This window comes from Rhipicephalus sanguineus, chromosome 1, assembly GCF_013339695.2.
Source record: "Rhipicephalus sanguineus isolate Rsan-2018 chromosome 1, BIME_Rsan_1.4, whole genome shotgun sequence".
NCBI lineage: Eukaryota > Metazoa > Arthropoda > Arachnida > Ixodida > Ixodidae > Rhipicephalus > Rhipicephalus sanguineus.
Genome location: NC_051176.1, coordinates 249,235,894 through 249,260,280, shown reverse-complemented (window position 1 = coordinate 249,260,280; position 24,387 = coordinate 249,235,894). Strand labels below are relative to the sequence as shown.

The following is a 24,387-nucleotide window of genomic DNA, read 5'->3' as shown; positions in this document are numbered from 1 at the left end:
AGCTCGAAATTGCCAGCGCGTCGCTCGAGCCCAAAGGACGCATGAAAAGAACGCACACAGGACGAGCGCGAACTAATGCGTCACAGCTCGACACTTGAAGCGCACTGCTGAAACATAAAGCAGGACGCACTAAACGAACGAACAACGCACAAGACGAGCGCTAATTGTCACAGTTGTTACTTATTTCTGTTTGAACAGCGCGCTCCTTTCGCAAACGCGGCCGCTGCAGCGAGCGCAGTGAACTTCGTACCCGCCGCTCCACCCCAGAGGCCGCCCCTTCTTTACTCGAGATGAGCGCGCGAAGGCGACCACGCCCTGTAGGGCGAACAGCAACGGCGTTGGCAGGAGCGGGGCGACGATGTTTAAAGCGCGCCACGCGCGCACGTCGCGCCATCTATGTGGTCCCTAAGAAAGCATGCTGAAGTAAATGGTGTATATAAATAGCTCGCCGTTAGCAGGCTGAAAGACGTTGCAGTTCGTGGTCTAACGTCTAACGCCGCGCGCTGGCAAGCGAGAGGTCGCACGTTCGAGTCCGCGCGTCGGAAAGTTTTTCTGAATGATTTTCTTTGTGGCTTTTATATATATCTATATAGATACATTTACGGTGAATGACGGCGACGGCGACGGCAAAAATCAGCCGAGACTGTCCACATAATTGCTATCGCAATAAAAAAAATTACTGCAGGTCCCACGCATTGTGCGAGTCGATGTCATGCGAAGCATTCGAGTGACAGCGTATGCCGCTTTTTGTTTCTTTCTTGTCCTTTTTTAGGGGCGAAGCTCCTTAAGTCATGGGTCGTGCGTCCTCGATGTATGTAGTAGCCACCTCTCGTTTAGTTCGTGGAGTGTCCGCTAGAAAGCGGTATTTGTATATGATGAAAACACGGCTCAAGACCGGCTAGATAACTGAGGACGACGAAGTGGGAAGCTCGAACAGCAACCACGATTTCTCTGAGGAAGACGACGCTCGGGTCTTCGGTTCTTCGGACGTGTTCAAGGCCGGCTAGATAACTGAGGACGACGAAGCGGGAAGCTCGAGCAGCAACCACGATTTCTTCTTTCCACGATTTTACTTCTTTCCTTTAAAGGAGTACTGACATGAATTTAAAAATTTTTCGGGTTGTTGCTCTAAATGAAAGCACGGGTGTCGAGAACCCTAAAAAGACTGTCGTGGTGCCTGGGGATGCATTGCATATATTTTTAATACCGCTTCTTTCAACCAGCAGTTTCGGTTTCGGTTTCGAGAGGGCGGCTTCATAGTGACGTGTCAAGTCTGCGCTTGACGTCACGGGCAGACTGCAACCCACGAAATATGCACCTGCTGTCCTTTGCTGTCAGTCGAACGCGGTTCATGATGAGTGAACTGTCGTCCAGTGCCTCCGACAGCGATTTCTGTGATTTAGGCTGCATGCAGAACCCAGACTTCGCAAACCGAGTGAGCTGACTTGAAACGTCATAGGGCTCTCCATGCGGTGAAGCTGCCTTGCAGATGCTGGGAGATGAAAACTTTAAAATCAAACTTAAATATTTATACGTGTTTCCCGGATGCGGTGCGGGGAGAGCGTTAACACTACATGCCAAGGAAACCAAAAACGTCCGTTTTGCTGCACTTCAAAATCGTGTCAGTACTCCTTTAAATAGAAAAAATCTACGCTTTACTTTAACAATTAGATTTTAAAAACTATCCGGTTCTTGGCCAATCCCCCAGCGTGGGTGTGTGCCAAAGTTATAGGATCTACTCTACTCTACTCTGAGGAATACGACGCTCGGGTCTTCGGTTCTTCGGACTTCAACGCCTGATGCTCACAACCCCTTCACGAAGCGGTTCTGCCAGTCCGATCCCGCAACCCGTTCCTGCAGTGGATACTCCTGTCCACCGCTACAGTCGCCGACTGCGAGGCCTTAGTCCCGAGGCCATCCCTCTGGAACTTCTCCAGCCAAGCCCTACATCAGGAGAAATGGCCACCGCCGGCGCTTCACAGGTGACTGTTGAGCAGCCGATGCGAGAAAGTTTGATGTTTAACATTTCTCACGTGTTTACTTTAGTGGGGCGAATTACTCGTATTCACGGTTTACCGATGATGCCCTCCGGAGCTTCGCCCGACTCATCATCATTCACCCCGTGGATATGCTGTAATTTTTTTTTTAGTCAAACGTTGCGAGGTGGATCGATGTCTCTCGGCACTGATTAGTTATGCACAAATAGTGTAACACACCGACTGCACTGACGCCCAGACGGTAGCTTATAGTCCGACGTAACGTCGGCGCTCACGTTAGAACATAGACGTCAGTTTTGTCGAAACGTAGCGTACGCTACGGTGTGATGATGTGCATATCGTAAGTATAACGGTTGTCGGGGTCAACGTTTGACTATAGCTGGCAGAGTAATAGGAGTACACATATGCAATGCTTATTGTTATGAAAGCTGATAGCCAACGCCGCAACCAATATTGACGTTGCCGCGACTTGACGCCTGTACAGGGGCTTTCGCCGACGCAGTTTCGAGCTACGGTGTGGCTATGTGGTAGAACACTCGACTGCCACGTAGACTGGCTGGGTTCGATTCCAACCCAAACCGTGGTCTTTATTCATTGCGTCGATCTGATTTTTCGCGCACCGACAACACTCCCGACGCATGCACGACATTTTCAGCGACACAGGCTCGCTCTCGCGTTAAGATTTCCAAAATCTGTTCTTGCTGCTCTTGAGCTGATATCGGCTGTGAATTGCGTGTGGCGCATACCCTTATTCCAAGGGCCGTGCGTTAAGCGGGTGCGCGCCACACGTGACTGAGAGAAAGGGTTTCGTGACGCACGCGACAGTCATGTCACGTTATTCATGTCATGACCTGTCAGTCATGTTCCTCTACACTCATGTCTTCCTATGCTAATTTTGGTATGCGTCAAGTTAAGGAGACGACCACGAGAGCGTCCAGACGTAGGCGGCTAGATAGAGGTAGATAGATACAGTAAAAATGTGTTGGTCTTCAAAGAAATGTTTCGAATTTAATAAGAAAGAAGAAGATGATGATGATGAAGAAAGACCTCAATCTGCGTTCGCCAGGTGGTGGCGCATGCTTGGCAGCTCCGCTGTTTACTCAGATTGGATAGGCAACCGGCTTTATTTTTTTTTTTTTTTTGAGCTTATATTTATCCTTCGGCTGTAATCGACTATATAAGTACAGGTTGAATTCGGCCCGAACTATACAGAACCAGGGGCGTACTTGTAGCGATCTATTTCATAGCTTCTCTAAGCACGGACCAGCCAGTGCCCATCCTGACGGACTCTCACTGTGTGAACGTGTGCACAGAAATGTCATGCGTGACGTTGTCAAGGGAAAATTATTTCGAGAGACAGGTGAAAGCATGTTGCCGGTGGCGCACTTTCGCTGATCGCGGCGCGTATAGCATGCACATCCAGTGAATGACTCTGTAACAACTATATAGCACGCGCGTGCACAGGCGTCAGAACAATTAGCATGCAGGAGCGCGGTAACGACGTTCCAGCACGCACAAACGCCGTCGCGGCGCTGCAGATGAAATCGTTGTATGCGGCCTCTGCGGTAAAGGGTAACGTACTTTTACTTTCGCTGGAGAACCGCTTCAACCGCGTTATTTCTGCGTAAAAGGTAAAAACGCCCACTACTCAGTATTTAGAAACGGAACACGTACACTATTGGCACGGTATAAACGTGGTCTGTTAGCTCGAGTAAAATACGAGGAGAAAATATATCTAAGAAGCTGAAGCAGTCAGCCTCGGACTAGGCCTTCGGAATGTACTATAGAAAAGCATCGCGTATCAATGAGACTCTCCTCTACATCTGCAGTTGCTGAGCTGCATGCTAAAAAAAGAGGGGCACGCGTTCTCTCTCTCATATTCAAATAAAGATCTTTCTTAGTCGACGTGTTAAGAAGACGGACACGTGATAGACGGAACGAACGCTATACACTCGCGGCTGGTTTATTTCGGCAAGAAAGATATTGATACAAGTACACGTGAGGAAGATCATGCGCCAGCAACGTCATCAAACATGCAACGTGTCCCCGACAAATACGAGCAACACCACGTGTCAATGACACGCCAATCGCGCTTTTTTCTGACGATCTGAATTTCTATTATGGTGAACCTTCATATTGCATGTGGAGTTGGTAATATTGGCGTTGTAGGTACTGGAACGTGCTCGTGATAATTCCCAACAATGTGTGACGGCGACGTATGCACTATTGTAGAAAGGCAACGAGGAAGGCGTCTAATAATAATAATTGTCGGGGTTTTACGTCCCAAAGCCACGATATGAATACGAGGGGCGCCGTAGTGGAGGGCTCCGGAAATTTTGACCACCTGGTGTTCTTTAGCGTGCACCTAAAGTACACGGGCCTCGAGCATTTCGCCTCCATCGAAATGCGGCCGCCGCGGCCGGGATTCGATTCCGCGACCTTATAATAGGGTCTGCGGACGAGCACCGTAACCACTAGACCGGTGTGGCGGGTTGAGGAAGGCGTCTGGACGCGCAGTTCACAAACCTTTTTCAACACCAAGCATGTATGTATACACGATACCGAAACGAGCCATATGCCGCTGACTGAACAAAAACAACACAGCGAAGCGAACACGTGGTGTACTGTATACATATGGTCGGTCGGGAAGTCCGGGACCAATCGAAGGGTGTGCTTTATGTTATGTGTTATAATCGGTGTCATAGCCGTGGGAACGTCACCCATATGGAGCTCACGGGACACCGCGTTTGGCTGGCTTCAGGTGCGGCGCCATCGCTGCTAAGATATCCGTCGTTATAAAGCAAGCATGCAGCCCGCAATTGGAATCCCTGGGCGATGCGGTGATTTGTTTGTCGCTGCGGCACTGTCTCTGGCATTTGTGGTACTACAGCCAAGTGCTACCGACGCTCGCACAAACATATCGCCCGGCGAGGCCACATGGCTCGCTTCTCACATTTACGCCATTCTTTGCGTGACGAGCCATTGTGACCAACTATAGCGTGGTAGAGGGAATAAGACTATACTATATGTAAGCGACGTCTGGCAGCCAGCTTCTCTTCTGATGCCGTTCCTTTCTTTCGTCGCCCACCTGCAAGTTGACTCTTGGGAAATAGGCCCTGCCTGGTCGCCAGACATTTCGAGGCATTGTTTGGTTTGTCGTTGCTTTTTGACGCCTTCACCGCGATAGAGCCTACATGCACGCGGCCGGCAGCAAGAAATTACCGCTTGCCATCACGCAATGCGGACCTAGTTCCCATGCTACTTTCTTTCTTTATATATTTTTTTCCTATGACTAGGCTTCAATATTGTCACGTGCCCTAGAGAGTTTCCTCTTTCTTCGCAGGGACAGTTGGGCGAGTTGGTTGAAGTTCATCTTTAAAAGGCGGCTTTAGAAGCGCGTCGTCCTGTCTCCTTAGTACCTGTCCGTTGTGTTTTTTTTCGCGCCTTTTAAAGATGATCCTCTTTCTTCGTCTACGCGAGCTGCCGTTTTACTACGAAGTGCAAGAGCTCACTGTGAGGAAAGTGCAGGCATTTCCTGTCTATTAATATTTTCATCTTTTTATTAGCGATCACTGATCCCCCAACATGACACGCAGTCGTGTTCTTAATAAACCAATAAACGTACAAGTGGTGTTGAAATGAAAAGGTACGGAAAGACACTGTGGGTATAAATGAAGACTTTATTCAAAGTATACACTATATATGCCTGATCACAACGATCCCATCGATGAACGAACCAAAGGACTCCTTGTTCCCATAATTCCTGTGGCCGTGACGAGACCCAGTTCTTCACAGCGTCCTTGAGTTTGTCGTCCTAGTTGAAGCGCTTCCCTTTCAGATTTTTTTTTTTCAGGGCACCAGACACGTGGAAATCACCGGCGATGAATGATGGCCGGTTTAACAGCTTCCGCTGTCAGAAATCGGATAACACGTCGCTACTCCTTAATCGTCATACTTTGCGATGTGAACGCCATCCTGTCCTCACACGCACTGCCGCGTCAATTGGACGGCGCTCTTTATAAAAGCTTCTGCTCCGATCCACGGCAGAGACTCCAATCGCATCCTTAGATGTCTCGCTACGTTCTCCCATAGCGGCATAGGCATCTATGTTAATGGTCATGTTGTTACGACGTTTCACACATCTTCAGTTGAACACCCCCCTTGGTGTGTGTGTGTGTGTGTGTGTGTGTGTGTGTGTGTGTGTGTGTGTGTGTGTGTGTGTGTGTGTGTGTGTGTGTGTGTGTGTGTGTGTGTGTGTGTGTGTGTGTGTGTGTGTGTGTGTGTGTGTGTGTGTGTGTGTGTGTGTGTGTGTGTGTGTGTGTAATGGACCAACAGCCCTGCACATGTATGCATAGGCATATGCCACAGTTCGAACGCAGAGATGTATTTCACCTCATGACGAGTAAGTCCGCATTCGGTTCCGGCGGCCTTCAATCGAGGCGTTGTAAAATGCCAGGCTGACGGTCACGCGCGCGCGGTTGCCGTGCACGGCGATCACCGGACTGCGTCGTCGGCAACGCACTTCCGCGGAACGAGCAGACCGCGCGATAAACGTTGACCGAGCTCCACTGTCGATTCGCTCGCCCGCCGCGGCAGAACAATGCGGTAACAGGAGCGCGCCTGGCGCGCGACTATCTCTGCGGCGAGCACGATATCCTCTTGCAGATGAGCAGCAAAAACAGGCGCCGACGTTGAGTCTATACGCGTACCGAGTTACCGACGCGATCGACACCGAGAGCGCTCTGGCGGCGCTTTGGCGGTGATGTGAGTCAGTGTGAGTGACGAGACGTCAACGACGTCGCTGCGTGCATGCCTGCAGGCAGCGTTGTCGATGATGTCGGAAAGTCACTCGCCAAATATCTGCGCAGTGGTGAAAGCCGTATACATGCGAACTGTGTCTGCTAGAGCGACGCGGCAAACTACACCATTTATATGCCAGCGTGGCGCACTGTAGGGAAGTCACGAAGACTACACAAGTCATTAGAAGTGCGCGTCATCAATGATCATCTCGCTATATATAGTATGCTATATATACTTACACTCCGGGTACTGAGGACCTGGCGCATTGGTAGAGCATGTTTTTATTTCTGCGCCGACCGCGCACAGGGCGACACGACGATGCATTACGCGCTGTCACAACAGCTTGCGCCGAACGAGTTTTGGGACCGTATTTTTAACCGCCCAGCTCATTTTCCGCTCTTATCATTGGTCGCACTGAGTTGTTGAGGTGATAAACGGCGGCGTGGTGGCATCCGAACGACTGTCGGTTAGCAGAGAAAATAGAAGATGCATATAGTATGAAACCTGACAAAATATTGGCACTGAACGCATATTGATGTTGATTTTCAAAACCTTCGGCCTCGTGATTTTGCTGGGGGCGCTGTGGCTTGGAAGATGGGAAATTCTGCAAAAATAAAACCGGCCTAACCAGACTTGGGAGTTAATTATTTTTGGTGGTGCCTGTTTGCAAGCTCTTTTTACTTTACCGAACTCGGTGTTTCTAGTTTGGTTGCTCTTGCCGAGCGGACAACTTAGGTCACTGAGTGATACCCGAAGACAACTTCGAGATTGCATATATAGTATAAATGATATAGCGATGTGTGCCCATCCTTGGCCAATCCCCCGGATTGGATGTACCAGTGCGACACAAGTGGTGTGTAGCCTCAATTACATTATAAATCAACAGCGCCCATCCACAACAGACACCGTCATCCCCCGTCGAACGCGGGCGCTTGACAGAAAAGCGGTGAAACGAAGTGCCTGCCGGCCAGGTTACGCTGAGTTTCACCCATGGGTTCCCGTGATTGCAACAAGACGTTGTGGTATCAAGTTAGCATTGCGTAGTAGTTGGCGGCTTCGCGCATCTGCGGTGGCAGTGCCACTGTATAGAGTCATTTAACGCTTTGTAGTCACTTCAACGTCGAGATTCATCGTGAGGCTGGTTCTGTCGGAACTTATTTGTCGGCCCGACGAATGTGGAACAACATGTTGAAACAATTTAAACCACACCTTTCCACAAATAGCATTTCTTTTACGGAAATCATCAAACCTGTTCAAATTTGCTTGATTGTCAGATGCGGCTGCTGAATTTGTCCGAGGAAGCGTGATACAGGAAGGTTCTCGGCGTGTCGCGACATCACGTCGAGTGACGGCGTTGCCTTCCCAGTGTGGTGATGCGCGCGCGTCATTGACAACGAGGCGCAGCGAAAAGAGCGAGCTCCGTCGTCTTGGAGGAAGAAGCGTTCCGTGCTGCCAGCTTCAAGGACCCTGCTCGGTTCTGCGTGACCGTGAGGACGCTGCGGGGTGCCTGCCGCGCTTTGCTCGTGCGTTTGGTCAGGAGATGTTCTCTCGAATTCAAACGCCACCAGCATGCGAGGAAGACCCCTTAATCCCCAACCTCGGTACGCCACTCAGTGCGCCAGGGACGCGATGTTGAAAGCAGTTGGCCCTGTCGATGGGGGTCAGGGACTGAATTTACAAAGCCACATGTGATGCTTGCCATTGGTCGGCCACATTTTCTAATAGTGTGCCCAACATCCCGATTGCCCGGTGCCTAACAAATAGATTTCGCGTAAGAAGTATTTCATAAATGTGGGCCTTCGTTTCTGTTTGCCATTGGTCAGCCGCTTTCACTCGATGCAAGGCCCTGGGTCTACTATTTCACACACCGTCATCGACTTGCGTCACCCGCGTGCGCGTTATGAAACTTTACGCGACTGCGCATGGCGATCTAAATGAAGAATTCCCTCAGTGGAATGCAGAAACAATGGACAGCCTTGCTACACAGGCATGCGCACTTCAAACGCTTGTCCGCGTCGTCGCACGATCGCAGGTTGCATCGCGCTGATTCGGGCTGGAAGGTGCCCCCCGGAATGATCCCCGCGTAACTTTCCCTCCCTCAGCACCGAAGGAATGCGCGAGGCCATGGCTTGCGAGGGAGAACGTCGCCCTTTTGGCCACGAACGCTGCACCGGCTGGCCGGACGCGCGAACGAGGCGCGGCCTTTGTGATTTCGCCCCGGGCGGCGTTTGTTTTCATCGCAGCTTTTGCTTTCGGCGACGTCGCGCGGGCGCTTAGCGTCTTTCTCGGCGCCCGGCATGCCCCGTGTGCCCCACGCTTCACGTTTCGCTGCGGCCGGAACGGAAACAGGAAGCCGGTCAAAAGTAGCCACGCCGGCCGCGCATCGACCGGCCGTGTGTGTGTGAAAAAAGCCTTCTGGCGTGCTCGAAAACTCAATGGAGAGTTAGATGCGTACGCGAGCTGTATGTTTCCTCGCTAAAAAAAAAAAAAAAAAAACACCCCCGGGCTTTCACCCTTACAGGCACAGGAAGAGTGTCAGGGTCGACCTCGTGTTTTCTTGGAAGGAAATCAGGTTTCTGTGACATAGAATAACATTTGGCCTACCAAAGCTTGCTCGGACGAAAGGCAAAGTTAGAATTGGACGCATGCCTTTTCTAGCGTCTGTTCTTCCCACCCATGCTGCCATTGCCGCCTCGTTCTGCGCGTTCTCCGTCGAGGAAAATCGTGCGACATGTCAGTCTGCGTCGCAAACTTGCGTCCGAGAGAAGAGTTCGACGTGCCCCACGGATCTATCCCTCCGACGGGCATCAGAGTCACGGCATTGAGATGGAACGTCGCTGCGCGCCGGCCGCTGTTGGGACTTCTGTGGCGCACCCCGGCATACATGAACTGGTTTTGCGAACAGGTGCGCACGCCAGATAGAGAAGGCACCGCGTGTCGCGGTCCTCGGCAGCGGGCAGCGCCGAGCACGCCGTTCCGCTTGGCGTCACCGGGGTCGCCGCGAAAGGCCTTTTCGACTGGAGGTGCCGCTCGGAAGAGGGCTTCGACCTCGTTTCTTGAAGGGGGGGGGGGGGGGGGACAAGAATTCGCGGCCGACGCGGCGCGGTGTGTGTCTCACGCCTCGTCTTCCGGGGCGGTATGCCGAGCCTCCCTCTGGTTTTCTTTTTCGATCGGATTTCGATCCGCGGCGCAAAGGGCGCTCGCGTGCGGCGCGCCGAGCTGCCCCTCCGCGATTGGTATACAGTCCCCCTTATTTACTTCGCTGTTACCTCGGAAACAACGGGCGTCCCGAACGAGGAAGGCCGACCTAGCATGCAGCCACGCAGGGCGTAACTGCTGACCACTGCTGGGCGCCTGTATTGACGGATTGGCACCGAAGGTTGCGTTCGCGAACTGCCTGCGCCCAACAAGTGGCGGAGGCGGCGTCCGTCGAGCGATGTTGCATCACAAGGAGCGACTGTAAAGTCAAGCTTTTGATTGCTTCTTGCGTGCACGCTGAACTAGCCGTGCTCGAAGCAACGCCAAAGCCACCGCCTACTAGAACTAGTCTTTATTAACAGTGGCGACGAGCGCACAGTTATTAGCACTTCCTGCTTTCGAGCCCGTTCGGGTCGACCATCCGTGTTGTGTATGCAAGCTGGTGCCCAGTTTTGCAGCTGAACGACCGCGCGGTATGCATAAGTGGCCGGCCATCGTTGTGGCGAGCTCGTATAAGAAAGCGAAAAGGACGCGGTCTTGGTGGCGCCGGTAGTCCATCCTCGCTTGTGAAAACAGGTCGTCAGAGCAGCCGGCCGGAAACGCCATTACCGCAGGCAGGGGGGGGGGGGGGGGGGTGGGAGGGGAGATGCCGCCTCCTGTAGGCTTTTGGAGGCAGGCCAGGAGGCGGGCGCGCGCGATGGTCAACCGGAGGAAAACAGCGCCAAGGAAGCCGCGGACAGCTAAGCCCACCATGCCTTTATACAAGCGCGCACGTGCTCAATGGCGACCGCTCTTGAGCATCGCGCGAGCCGTTAGCGGCCGACGCGCTGCGCATCCTCGCGTATCATTTCCGCAAAGGTGGCAGCGCGAATCATATGTGGTCGTCTCGATCGTCGTAATTGTGGTGGTTGTGCAGCTGCTCTGAGCCGAGGACGCGGGAAGCATATTGGTCCACTAAAGTGGCACTATCGTGTTAATCTTCAATTTGTAAACATATCGCTCTTTATGGTTTTATCCGGGCAGAAGTTGAAAATGTAGAGTAGGGAGCTAAAATCGGCTTCATTACACGTATGTACAAAAAAGCTCCTACGCTAGCCCAGATTGAGCGGAAGGACTGACTAGAGTATATTCTAGCCAGTCCTCACGCTCAATCTGGGCTAGGCCGACACAGTACTTGCGCAGTGGTTCGCAGTGTCGAGCGTTATTGAAATACGGCTGTTTGCCAAGAAGTTACCGCCTATTAGCTTTGTGTGTTACTAGTGAAGGCGACTAGATAGAATTATTCCGACCAGAATTATTATTCCGAATAATAATTTTTTATGGATTCGACTCCATGGTGTTTTTTTAGTGGCCTTGAAAAGAACAACAACAACAACAACAACAACAACAGCAACAACAACAACAACAATAATAATAATAATAATAATAATAATAATAATAATAATAATAATAATAATAATAATAATAATAATAATAATAGAAGAAGTATCCGCGCAATGCAGGGGCATATGGGCATTCGAACGAGGACGAGACCTTATTAATATTTATTGGCACGTATGGATTGGCAAGTGCGAAAGAAGGGGTATGTAAGCAGAAGCTCTGCGCACTTGCGTATGGAAGGGCAAATGTAGAAGAAATCACTCTCTCTCTCTGGCCGACATAGCCACGGCTAAGGAATATCCAGACTTCAGTGACTCATCCACATATTACTCAGTCAACAGCAGCAATTAGTGCCCCGGAATTCCCGGCACTCAGGGAGCGCCCCATGCGCGCTCCTTGCACTGTGTAAATCTATGGTATATATGGTGTACGATACAAACACCGACGGTTTTTGGCTAGAATGTCAGGCTCGAAATCGCAGTATCGTTGTCTCGATCCTGCACGTATACGGATTCTTTGTTTTTCTGCGCAAAACTGTTCATTTGCTAGGAAACCGACATGAGCGCTGAATGCGTCTTCCATATAGCAGGCGCGTTATTTTCTCTTCGTATTACCCGTGCTGTTCTTCCCCCTTCCCTGCAGGAGGTAAGTGCGGTGAAGGGAGCTGGGAGGAGGACTTCACCTCGAGGTCGTGTATAGGAGTGTCTAAGCGTATACCGAGGAGTCGGGGGCTCATTAGTGCTGTTAGACGGAAGCTGAGAGTTGGCATAGATCGAGGCAACGAACTTTCTTTTGTTTTTAGTTCCTCATTACGGCCTTGCCGCAAGTCCTCCGAATAAAAAGAGTAGTGTATAAAGAGAGAAAGTCTATTAACCCAAGATGGGGATTTCGATAATTTCAAGATCAAGGCGTTGTCGGCATAGCCACAATTAATACCCGAAGAACGCACGAGCTTGGACACTTTTGGCTGCCTGCAGCGCAGATTTCAGCGCAGCAGTCAGTGTCGGCGGTGCACACAAAGTCAGCTCTTCTGTGAAAGCAAACCAAGATTGTCGTGACGTTGTGTGATCCTCGTCGTGCCGTTAGATTGTTTGTTATAGTGCGTGTTTTTGCCGGTATTTTTCTTGAAGCATGAAAACCGAACGGACAGGATTGAGTTATTTGTCTATATAGATAGTGGGACGAATTCACAAATCTTATGCTTCTCAAGTTATCTTTCGTATATTATACCGGGTGTCCAAAGTTGAAATTTAGCACTGGGAAGAACGTGCAAAACCACCTTTGCAGATAAGTTATGTATCCAGGGGGACACGAAGTGAGACAATAATTATCGCTGTCAGACGCCCAATTAACTAAGATTGAATAATGAACTTTTTTAATTAGTGCAGCAAGCGGGCATGTTTTAGATAATAATATCTGGTGTTTAGCGTCCCAAAACCACGAATTGATTATGAGAGACGCCGTAGTGGAGGGCTCCGGAAATTTCGACCACCTGGGGTTCTTTAACGTGCACCTAAATCTAGGTACACGGGCCTCAAACATTTTCGCCTCCATCGAAAATGCAGCCGCCGCGGCCGGGATATGTTTTAGAGCGCAGTCGCCCGTTCCTGCGTTGAGCGGCGTCGCCGTCGGTGGCGTAACCGATAGACATGAAAAAATAAAGTGAGAAAAAAAAAAGGATCGAATGGGATTTGAACTCGGTCCCTCTTCGTGGTAGTCGAGTATGCTACCACAGAGCCACGCTGTTTTTTTTTTCTTCTTCTTTATTGCCTGGTGCAAAAGGTACAGATCAAGATACACACAAATACATTAGTGACACACTGATGCAACGCTGACTAGTATATAACTTTTTCATATCGCCACGCTGGTACTTGAAGCTCATTTGCAAAGAGACCCTATACAGGCGTCATGTCGGGCACCGAATCGCGTTATTACCTATGTAATATAGCGTGACATAAGAGTAAAATAACAACCAGTCATCACACAACGCTAATTGCGCAACGAGTGTGTGGTTTAGTGCTTTCCACCCACTGCAAAGTGCTTAGCCATAACTCTGCATCGTCATCTGCCGCATGCAGCATCAACAAAGAGCACATAAGCCCCGCCACGGTGGTCTAGTGGTTATGGCGCTCGACTGCTGACCCGAAGGTCGCGGGATCGAATCCCGGCCGCGGCGGCTGCATTTTCGATGGAGGCGAAAATGTTTGAGGCCCGTGTACCTAGATTTAGGTGCACGTTAAAGAACCCCAGGTGGTCGAAATTTCCGGAGCCCTCCACTACGGCGTCTCTCATAATCAAATCGTGGTTTTGGGACGTTAAAACCCCAGATATTATTAAAGAGCACATAATACCCTACAGATGTGTAGCGGGTACCTCGCTTATCCGCAGAAAGACCAATAATGGCGTAGTGGGTGCTGTCCTACTTCACAAAAAATTATGATTTATCGCGTAGTCGATACCTTGCGGAAAGCCAAAACTTCAAGCACAGTTGGCCTTGCCCCAACACGAAGCTGCGCTCAGAATTGGCATTAGGCAGTATCGTAATCGTCGGTGAATTTTTTTTATTGGAAAGTTGGAGGCAGTCGCGTTTCTACACAGTTCCACTTGAAAGAATCATTCTAGCATGTCTGTGCCCTGAGATATCCCGCTGCAGAGTTCAATTGTGGTTTGCATGATTACGCATGCAAGACGGTGAGTATCGGCGCAGTGTTCCTTGAGGAGCAGTCATTGCTTGCTATCGCCTGCCGGTAGCAAAAGGGTAGCCGTTATCATCTTTGCCTATGCCTTCGACCCGTTGTCAGATTAAACGCCGCACGCGACTGCTGCGGCACATCGGGAAGGAACTTTGCGCCGATACTCACCGTCTTGCATGCGTAATCACGCAAACCGCAATTAAACTTTGCAGCAGGATATCTAGGGGCACAGACATGCTAGAAGAATTATTCCAAGTGGAACTGTGTAGAAACGCGACAGCGTCCAGCTTTTCAGTACAAACATGCCCGCTTACTGCACTCATTAAAAAGTTCATTATTCAACCAGTTAATTGGGCAGCTGACAGCGATAATTATAGTCTCACTTTATGTCTCCCTGTATAAAAAACGTATCTGCAAAGGTGGTTTTCACGTACCTCCCAGTGCTGAACTTTAACAAAACCATAAAGCTTAATTTTGAACACCCTGTATATAGGCTGATCGCCTTCGCTATTTTTTTCCATTGTCAGAATTGACGGAAATTTGTCCTCATAGGTGCAATTATACCGCGATCTTTAGTTTGCTTGTTTATTTATTTATTTATTTATTTATTTTTTGTGTGTGTGAATACGACGCCCAGTGCTACTCTGACGAAAAGAGTCTGTGGCGTCGACAATGGTTCGCCCGCGAGGCTGAATTTACAAAGTTTTTCTTTTATAAGTGCTGTTTGCTAGTATAGCCAAAGTCTTCGTTTATGCACTTACGAACTATTCCATAACCTAATTACTTTTTTTTTTTTTTCTGCGAGTGCGGTCCCCATAGTATAGATAAAGATTGCCTTAATCGTTGAGATAGGGACCTAGGAACATTCACAAAAATGTTATTACGCTGGAACTGTTCGCGATCTTGGACATGTTAGTAGCAAATGGGACCGGCCAGTTACGAACGCAGTTACGAACGAAACTAATAGTGAATTAAGCACATAAGGGTCGGCGTTAACTGAATCTTGCGTGTAAACAGGTCAAATTGTACATGTATATTATTTGCAGTCCGTGGAGATACGTGGTGTATCGTGCTTCGCATCCTGCAGTGTTTGTCCCATGTTTTAGAGTGAATGGTACTTTCATACTTGGCTTTCCACTATACGGATCGAAGTGGCATGTGCTTTGTTCATATAATCTATAAGGATTTCTCTGTTTCCCTTTAACCAAGAAAAGCCGAAAGATTGTTATGCCTTAATTGTTTTCAGCCCTGTCGAGATAGCAAGCAACGTTTACTGATTGTTCCTTAAGGTAAGCATTGCCCCCACCCCACACCCTTTCCTAAACGGTACGCCTAAAGCTATCAGATTACTCCAACTATACACGCAATCTTACAGCATTGAAAACAGGATACATACGTAGCATGCTCTGGTTATGTATTATGTCAATTATTTCGTTATTGCAGAGGGTATTTTCTTTCTTCATATGGCGGTATACTTCACCACCGAAAGAATTCCCTGTCAAATAGTTTGGCAACTCGTCAGTCATCCGAAAAGCGAGCCGCCATGTTGGGCTGCATTCGAACCATTTACTCATTGTAATGAGAGTGTCGTCGTGCGGCTGCGGTAAAACCTCGCAGATGGATGCTCGCGCGGTTCGCGTCGGCGTCCCAAGAATTTCGCAGCGAGCCGCGCGACAACGCCTTCGCTGGCCTTTGCGTTTCTGCATGCCACGTCGACGGCAGCAGCAACGGCGCATTCGCTGCCCCCGCGCTGACTTCCCCACCGATCGACAGTTTGTGCCTTTTTACTTCAACCTGCGGGGCGTTGCGTTTTCGAGTCCGTCGCAAATGGGTGAGGGCGTACAGGTTGCTGCCGCGTGTACACGTCTCGTCGAGGGAGGCGGCGCCGACCGAAGGCGTTTTCTTCGCTCACCGACGCGGCTGCATCTCGGGTTGCTTCGTTGGGCAAACATTTGCGGAATCGCAGAGGTAGAGAGCATGGCGCCGGTAAATGACACTACTACATGTACTGCCTTTGTTTACTTAGTATTGTTGCCTTTAGGGTGCCCTCGCTAAGTATATATTGCTTTGGTATTTCTTACGTAATACTCATTTCGACCCGACTCTATAACTTGCGTCGCAGCATGCTGCTTGCAGTTTTTGGCTCCATATATGCGTGCGGGCGTACACGAAATTTACGCTGGTAATGTTGTATTACTCGCTCTATTTTCTTCGACTTGAGAGGTTGACGTTTCAGCTTGCACGCGGAGGCCTTGTTTAGAGTTATATGTTGGTATTCAATTAGTGAACAAACGAGGCTGCTGTATGGAAGACGAAACGTCACAATTTACTACATTGCTTTAGTCAGCGTTGTCTTCTCTCTCTCTCTCTCCCTCCCCTCCCCCCCCCCCCTCTCTCTCTCTCTCTCTCTCGCAATAGTATCTACTTCACAACCAGACGAAATGTGTGCATGTACCATGCCATCAGTGGGAATTGCTCTTCGTTGAGCTTCTGCGCTATTATTCAATACTTGCTGGACACGGCGCCTCCGCTTTTTCTGAGAAAGCAATATGTCTTCCTCAGAACTCCCGAAAATATTATTATTATCCGTCATATTCACATAGCGCCTTTATACGCTAAAGTAGTTTGTAAGAGAAAACCTTATCTAATCTCGATGTTGGACATATATATTATTAGCGAAGCCCACTGGCGCCACCGGCAAAGATCTCTTGCGAACGAAAAAGTTTGTGAATTGGGCACCTGCGGAAAACGATGCGCTGTCAGAAGTAGAGGGCTTTTTTGCTCGGTATGTGTTTGCGGCCAGAGCTGAGTATTAAAAAGTACTTTCAACGTCGTGTCGTTCTCCCACTTCGGAATTTGCCCAGAATGAGCTAAGTGAACACTTTCTCGAATGGTTGCTTCTGTATATATAATTGTGTTAGGTGCGAAGAGGGTGTGTGGACTGGAGCGGATACAGTCAATGGCCCTGCTCGTTACCATGCGGATAATAATAATAATCGACGCTGCGCCGTGCTCCCATTTGGGTTGCAGAAATAAGCGTCTTTTTCCTCGACAGTCACTACCACCGTCATGCGGATAATGTAAAACTGAAAAAAAAAATGTTGCTTGCCAAATGAAGGGGTGAATTAAATAATTAATTACTGGGGTTTTACGTGCCAAAGCCCCGATATGATTATGAGGCACGCCGTATAGTCGGGAACTCTGGATTAATTTAGGCCACCTGAACTTCTAAATCTAAGTACACGTGTGTTGCTTATGATTTCGGTCCCATCGAAATGCGGCCGCCGTGGCCAGGAATCGAACGAGGAAGATAAAGTTTATGGGGCATTGGAAGTGAAGGGTGCGAGGGGCCATGGTGATGGTGGCGAGAATCTGATGTGGCTACGGGAGGGTGCATACTTCGAGAGTCGCGTTTTCACAAATAACCAATTCGAATTCATGCGTCCGGAACAGCCTCTTGCAGTAGTAGTGAGTTCGCTGTATACCACGCGCTTGAGGAGTTCGTAAATGTAGTGAGGAATCCGGCTCTAGCAAATACTGAAATTATGGATTAAAGGAATCAGTGTCGCTAGTCGTGGCTGACGTCTATTCTTTTTTTTTTAATTTTCAGTTAGATTTTAAAATTTCGTAGCTACCGTAAATTTTTTAACAAGGTTGGGCGGGGGGTGGAAGAAGAGTATGGGGGAGGGTCTCCCCCGCTGTGATGATAAAGATCACATTTATAGTTCACACACGGGGATTCCGTATTTCAGAAGCCACGGAAGTGGCTATTTCGGGCAAAGAAAACACAAGGGGAGGGCTAAGGGGAGCGCAAACTTTCGACTCCCCTTGTGTTTTCTTTGCGCGAAATAGCCACTTCCTTGGCTTCTGAAAGAACATGAACCGACTAGCCCAACAACGTGTGCTTCCGGGGATTCCGTCATCGCGTGAAAAGTCTTCCAGTGTATACCAACGCGCAGTGAAGGCCATCTGACTCGCATCGCATTCAAATGAAGCTGCACTGCGCGCATGTACTTACGAGCCGAAGTACTGTTAACCACGAGCGCGCGTACACACAGTCACTGCGAAGGCACGCCGACACAGAAGCCGCTCCCATGTATACGATATAGAGTCCGCTCTGTCACTGTGCACGTATCCGCCGGTCGCACTCGAAACCTGGGCCGCCGGTGGATCAGTGCTGGCGGATTTGATTGTGACTCAACGCGTGGGGCCTTCGCTGCGGCGTCACTCTGTTTCCGTAACGTTATCCGCGCTGCGCGCTTGGACGTCCGCGATTAAAGGCGGATATATATAGAGCGCGCCGCGAGGCTTTCAAACGGCATTCCTTTAGCGCCAGTCAGCGTTCGTGACCGACGATGAGCGGCCTTGCTTCGGTTACTCGGGCGCACAACGAGGAGGGTGGAATAGGATCTCCTGTGGCGCGAGTTGAGGCACGCACGGCCGCCGATTTGTATCTCGGCCACATATTCTTCGAAACTGGCGCGCGTACCGCTTTACAACGTGAGCTCGATATGAACACGTTTTTATTTTTATACGGACGCGTTTATCGGAACGAAGACGTTCATTCATTCCACAGCGCTATACGCGGCGATATAGCGTGTAGCGACCCTCCCGCTATCTTCAGATAAACGAGCGCGCGTTAGCTACCGTTACCCCTTTGTGACTATGATACATCGGCGTGGCAGACGAAGACGTGGCCTCGTATATACAGGAGGATCGTGATCACAAAAGCCGGCCCGGCCGACTATGTAGAACTGAGAACAGAGCTCTTATATATGCACGTGAAGCTGTTGAGACTGGCGCTTATGCCGGACCCCGAAGTCTTTCTTATCTCTTTACTGCAGCTTTTCGTTTTCTTTTGCGGCGCGCGCGTGTGGCACATCCGGTCTTTCTTCGAGGTCGTCGCGCGCTGTTCTTCAGCCTGCCACACCCCTTAGGGTGTCCTTTTTCTTCATATTGAAAGAGATGGACAGAAGTCGTGGATGCACGTTCTCGATCACTCAACGAAGCTTGGGCGTTGTCGCCGCTCTGAGAGCCCGCGCTGTTCTGCGGTGTGATCTCGTAACGGTTCGGAAAGCGAACCGTTGTTATTGTCGGGAATCGCGCTTTCGTCAGGAAAAAAGAAAAGCTTCGTTTTGACCAATCACGTGAGGGAAATGGAGCGGTTCATTTATCGAACCCGGTTATATATGATCGCGCGCATTTACAGTGTCAAATTCGACCGCATTGTGGAATTCACCATCCTCAAGTCAGCTTTGATAGGTCCATAGATAAGACTGTTACGGCCTTTCCGATTGGCTCAGAACGCCAGCGTGGCGAAATTTATAAAGTGTCCTGTCTGCATGTGTCGGGCACCTTTTGTCTCTGTGTTGTCACGTGGCGACTCCGCCTCTTCACACATTTCCGTTATCGTCATAACGTTAATTTCAACATTTAGCCAACAGGGCCTTAAGCCAAGCCCCTACTAATTTTTTCATTACGTAATATTGTACAGGCCTTCCTTCCTTACTTACTTCCTTCCTTGCTTCTTTCTTTCTTTTTTTTCTTTCTTTATTTCTTCGTTTTTCGCATGGGAAACGCGCATCTCCCTGTGCCGTGCGCGATAGACAATACAAGTTGTAGAGACGGCAGGAAGGGCATCGGAAGGACATTTGATCAAGGTCTGCCTCAAGATCCGTAAGCGCTGTCAAAAGGTGTTTCAGAGCTCTTAGAAGAAAAATATGGCGAGAATAAAGAAAAATGTGAAAGGGCGGGGGGCGTGCTTTACTGTTCTATTTTCGGCGCTGCCGTCATCGGGATACTCGTACCTCTCCGCTCTCGCGCGCGGTGCCTAATAATGGTCGCTCGGCTTTAGCGCACTTCTCCCCGCGACGCGCCCAAGTATTCATCGTATAGGCCGCATGCGCACAGCACCGTGGTGAACGGTACCGAACAGCGCTCACGTGCCGCAGAAACTGGAGCAGCAGCCTCCCGTTTGGTGGCAGTCTGCTGCGTTCTCATCGTTGTTATTGTTGTGCGTGTGTGTGCATGCATCTGCAAGCGAATGAAGCGCGTACAACACACCTTCGGCATATCCAACGACGAGTCGACTGGATAATAAGAAGTTGTCACGGCCCGATGGGTCCGCTGTACGGAGCCATTGTCTCGTCTTGTCGCTTCTGGGCCATTACGCGGCCCGCAGCTCAACGTGGGCGTTCCCGGCAGCCGCCGAGCCTTCTGAAGGTCGAGTGGTGTCCGTCCTCGCGCTGATCGCGGCCGCCGCCCGCAATCGCTTTGATAGACGCGCCGCACCGTTTGCGCCGGCATCAGCTGTCGTGGACCGCGGGCCTCGATTCTCCGCCGACCGGCTGCCCTTGTCACTAGAGCGTCCAGCCATCGCGTGAATTCTCTGGAATTAGGATCATCGGGTACCCGATGATGCTGCATATATCGTACGTATCCAATACACGAACAAGGGATCGCGTCAGATCTGTCCGAAGTTTTTTTTTTTTTTTCTTAGGGTCGCAGACCTGTTGATCTTATCGAGACAGCAGGCCAGGTTGCGGGTCGGGTTCATCCGTTCCATAGCTATCCTACCCCAGCGATGGGCCTTCCTCAACAGCCGAGCGCTTTATATAGATGCCGGAAGAAGCGTTTGAAGTGCTTTTTTTCATGTGTTCTGTGCGTGCGGTGAAGACAACGTAAGGGATGCGTATTAGCGTTAAGTGTGGTTAAGGAACAGGCCGGGAAGGAACAGGAAGAGGGCGGTTATTTTCTTCCTTCTCGGTCTGTTTTCCTTCATCGCCTAATATCCAATCAACTAGCTCGTCCAGCATTTTTTGAAGATAACATAGCCAGACTGGCTTCTTGTGAGGACTCGCGCTGTACTTCGGTAATAACTAAATACGGCAAGAAGAACTCTATCCTTAAGCATTTCATTTCTGAGCGCTGCATCGCTGGTCTTGTTTGGAGCTTCCAAGTCTTCATTCAAATGTATGCGTAGTCTGTAGCCATTTACTCTTGGATTTTGGCAGAGCGTATGCTTGGGCATGTTGGTAATCTATAATAACCTTCTTAGCGCCCAAAGGAACAAATTACTGAAAGGAACGACGCCGACACAGCGGTACCTCCGCGGCGTTCCTTTCAGTCCTTGATTTTATTCGCTAAAAAAGTTATTAATGATATTGACGCATTTTTCACTGAGGTCATGTCTTACGCCCATGGCAACGAAGCAAACTGCATTGCGAGGAAAAGTTTCATGAAATATGCAAACGCAGTGCTAAAGGTTGTCGGGAAATTGCTAAGGAAATAATCTGAGTCGGATGAGGTTTCTGCAAACGCCGCGCATGGGCAATGTATGTGCTTGTCTGATATATTATAAGAATTCCTTTCGCTCGATTCTGTTCCTTTCGTATCGTCCACCGCTCGGGAATGTTTTCTATTCGCCATTGAATCAACTGTTAAATGCTTAGGATGTTTCGCGTATTCTTGTCAGGAAAACAAACATATGCGAGTGGATGTGCTCGAGAGGTTGACGGCGCCGGAGTTGCAGAGCGGGACGGACGGACGATTCGCCATGCGTAGTACGTAGTACATGCACCGTGACGTTGCCAATAACGACAGCACGGAGGGGCCCAAATGGCCTTCTCCGGCGGTGCGCGCTGTCATCACCGCGCGGCTGTGTTCTCGGCGCGTTCAAAAAGACGAAACGCGCGAGCGACCGGCTCGAAGAATTCGCTGCGCGGACGACAAAGCGTGGCCATCGCACTGTCGCGCGTCCGGCCTCGCGTTGCGTGTCCGGCGGCAGTCGTTTTCGGCAGCGCGTCTCCGATGAAGCGGAACGGGAGTTTTCTCCTCGGAGCGTTTCTCTCCGGCGAGGGCGTCTTGACGCCGCCGCCGGTCGGGTTTTCGGCCGCAGTCCGTGACTTGCTGAGTCGTCGCAAATGACTGCACGCTCGGGTCCTTTTGTGCCGAGACGCGCGAACTGGGCCGATGCTGCATGCTGTCTCGCTCCGATTGGGCCCCGCGGCCAATTTTCGAGCCGCCGAGCGCCGTGCCATTTGCGCTCGGGTTTTGTGTTGGGAACAAAGAAAGAAGAAAGAAAGACGGCATTTTGCCAGGGAATCGCTGCTACCGCTGGACCTTGCAGTCCGGCTTCCGTGTTCTTTCAGTGGCGCTCGAGAAAGGCGGGACACACAATATACTACTGCGTACGTAGCAGTACGTACGTACATACGGAACCTGCAGCGTTCAGTGTATTTCTGTACGCGTAATTTGGTGGCCCCCGGCTGACTGCGCAGACCTCGACTATCCCTTCGGTTTTCGGTCTAAAGTCGTACCTATTACAGCCAGTAATACAGCCTTGAGTGTCCGTGTGTGTTCTTGTTTCTACCTGCTTGCCAAACTCTGTGCGCTTGAATACAGTGTGATCGTACGAATTTTGGCGAAGCAAGCTGACTTGCTTGAATATAGGTCAGGACAGTGCAAGTCGAGCAAGGCGAATGAAGAGGCGGAGAGAGAGCAACGGAGCAGGGCATATATACTATGGAGAGTGCCTTCAGCCGGTGGGCTGGGGCTTTCCAAATACGCTATGAAACACTTTCCTGTCGCCCCCGATGGGCGAGACAACGCCTGCAAAGCGATGCTTCTACGCAAGGGCTGCGTGACGCACGTCAAAAAAAAAAAAAGTTTAAGATGCATGCTGGACTCACGCTGCGGCTTTTGCCCTGAGCGTCGGCCTGAAAGCAGTGCGTTGCACACCGTGAAACAAGATATTAGTGAGCAACGTCACCCGCCACCTTCAGTCGCCGAGCATACACCTTTACTTACACAGTACAGGCGAGGTCAGCCTTCTGGATTACGTGGACGACATCGCAATTTTCTGTGCTGTGCAGAGTTTTGAAACGTGATCAACTGAAAGCGACGGGCCTCTGGCCATGTGGCCCATAAGTGTAGTAGACCAAAGCCGGTCGTGTACGTGTGATGATGGCGATGCGGGGCAGCCGATCTCCCAGGCGAATTTCCGTCCTCCAAGAAGGCAAGGACGAGGCCCGTAGCCAGGAATTTTTTTTTTCGGGGGGGGGGGGGGGGGGGGCACTTGCTGAAAACCTTGACTATTTGAGAAAAATCACCTATTTTTATTATTTATTTTTGGTAAAAACACCTACTTCGCCAAAATTTCAGGGGTGGGCGGGCCCCTAGCCCCCCCCCCCCCCCCCGCCCCCCATCCGGGCTACGGGCCTCAAAAAGCATTTCCTCAAAAATTATTTTTACAATGAGACAGCCTCGACGACTGCAGCTATGCGCGAGCATTATAAAAGTGATGCTATGCTGAATTTGAAGACATGTATATGTAGTATATAGCAGGGGCGCAGCCGTAAGTTTTTTCTGGGTGAGGGGGTTTGTATGTTGGAACCTCCCAAACCGTTCCCCCCTGGCTACGCCACTGCGGTAGTGCTACTGGTTCGATAGTGCCACTAGTGTGCGTATAGGGTCGTGATGGGCCCGCAGTGGTTTTCTTCGCAGCAAGCGGGAGTTGACAGCTTTTCTTTCTTTCTCCGCAGGGAACGGCGGATAGGCCGGTGACGATGACCGTGATCAACGAGAACGAGCCTCGACGGGAGCCTCACAGCGTCGTGCACCGCGACACGGGTGTCGAGTGGCCCTCGGTGCGGCTCACCGACGGACCCGGGCCTCTACGCGGCCGCCTGCAGCTGCGCCATGGCGCCCACTGGTGGTCCGTCTGTACCCGATCCAAAAAGTGAGCTTTCACTCCGTTCGCCTCGTCCTAAGGTCCTCGCAAAGGACCATGCAAGTATCTCAGACTTGGCATATCCCACGATGCTATATCCTGAACATCGTCAAATTCCTTCGTGAACCTTGTTGGTCGGCTGTGATCAGTGCTTCTGATTGGCTCATTATGCCACCATAGCAGAATTTTACAATGTGGCGGAGGCTTGAGTGTCCAGACTTTAGTCCAGACTCCAGAATAGCAGCCCCTTGTGGCCACCTTCTGATGTTTAGAAAAATTACTTATGATATCGCAGGCGCCAGCGCCATCCGACAGCTAAAGTTCTGCAAGTGAGGGCGTTGAAGTACTTCGAATTTTTTGTAATCAATGACATCAACAGTGAGTGAAGCTATGGAAATATATGTGGTAGCCTCGATATACTCGCTTTCAATTTACAAGATCTCGCGAAGCGGAATTTCACTGTTACTCAAAATTTTCCGGTTACCGTATCTATGAAAGCGCAACGTGCGCTTTCCAAATTGTGCGTATAGTTATCTACTGTGAATCAGGGCATGCAATCCAGCCTGCGCTGAGCGGCTCAGAGATGCAG

General features: G+C 50.2%; 1 protein-coding gene across 1 annotated transcript in view; it reads left to right on the top strand.

The window, feature by feature from the left end:
- Positions 1 to 24,387, top strand: part of LOC119377025 (protein bark beetle) — a 91,212-nt gene that overhangs the window by 34,946 nt on the left and 31,879 nt on the right. The window contains exon 2 of the mRNA XM_037646660.2: positions 23,611 to 23,807. Within this exon, the coding sequence (XP_037502588.1) occupies positions 23,611 to 23,807 (197 nt within the window). The remainder of the gene's footprint in view (positions 1 to 23,610; positions 23,808 to 24,387) is intronic.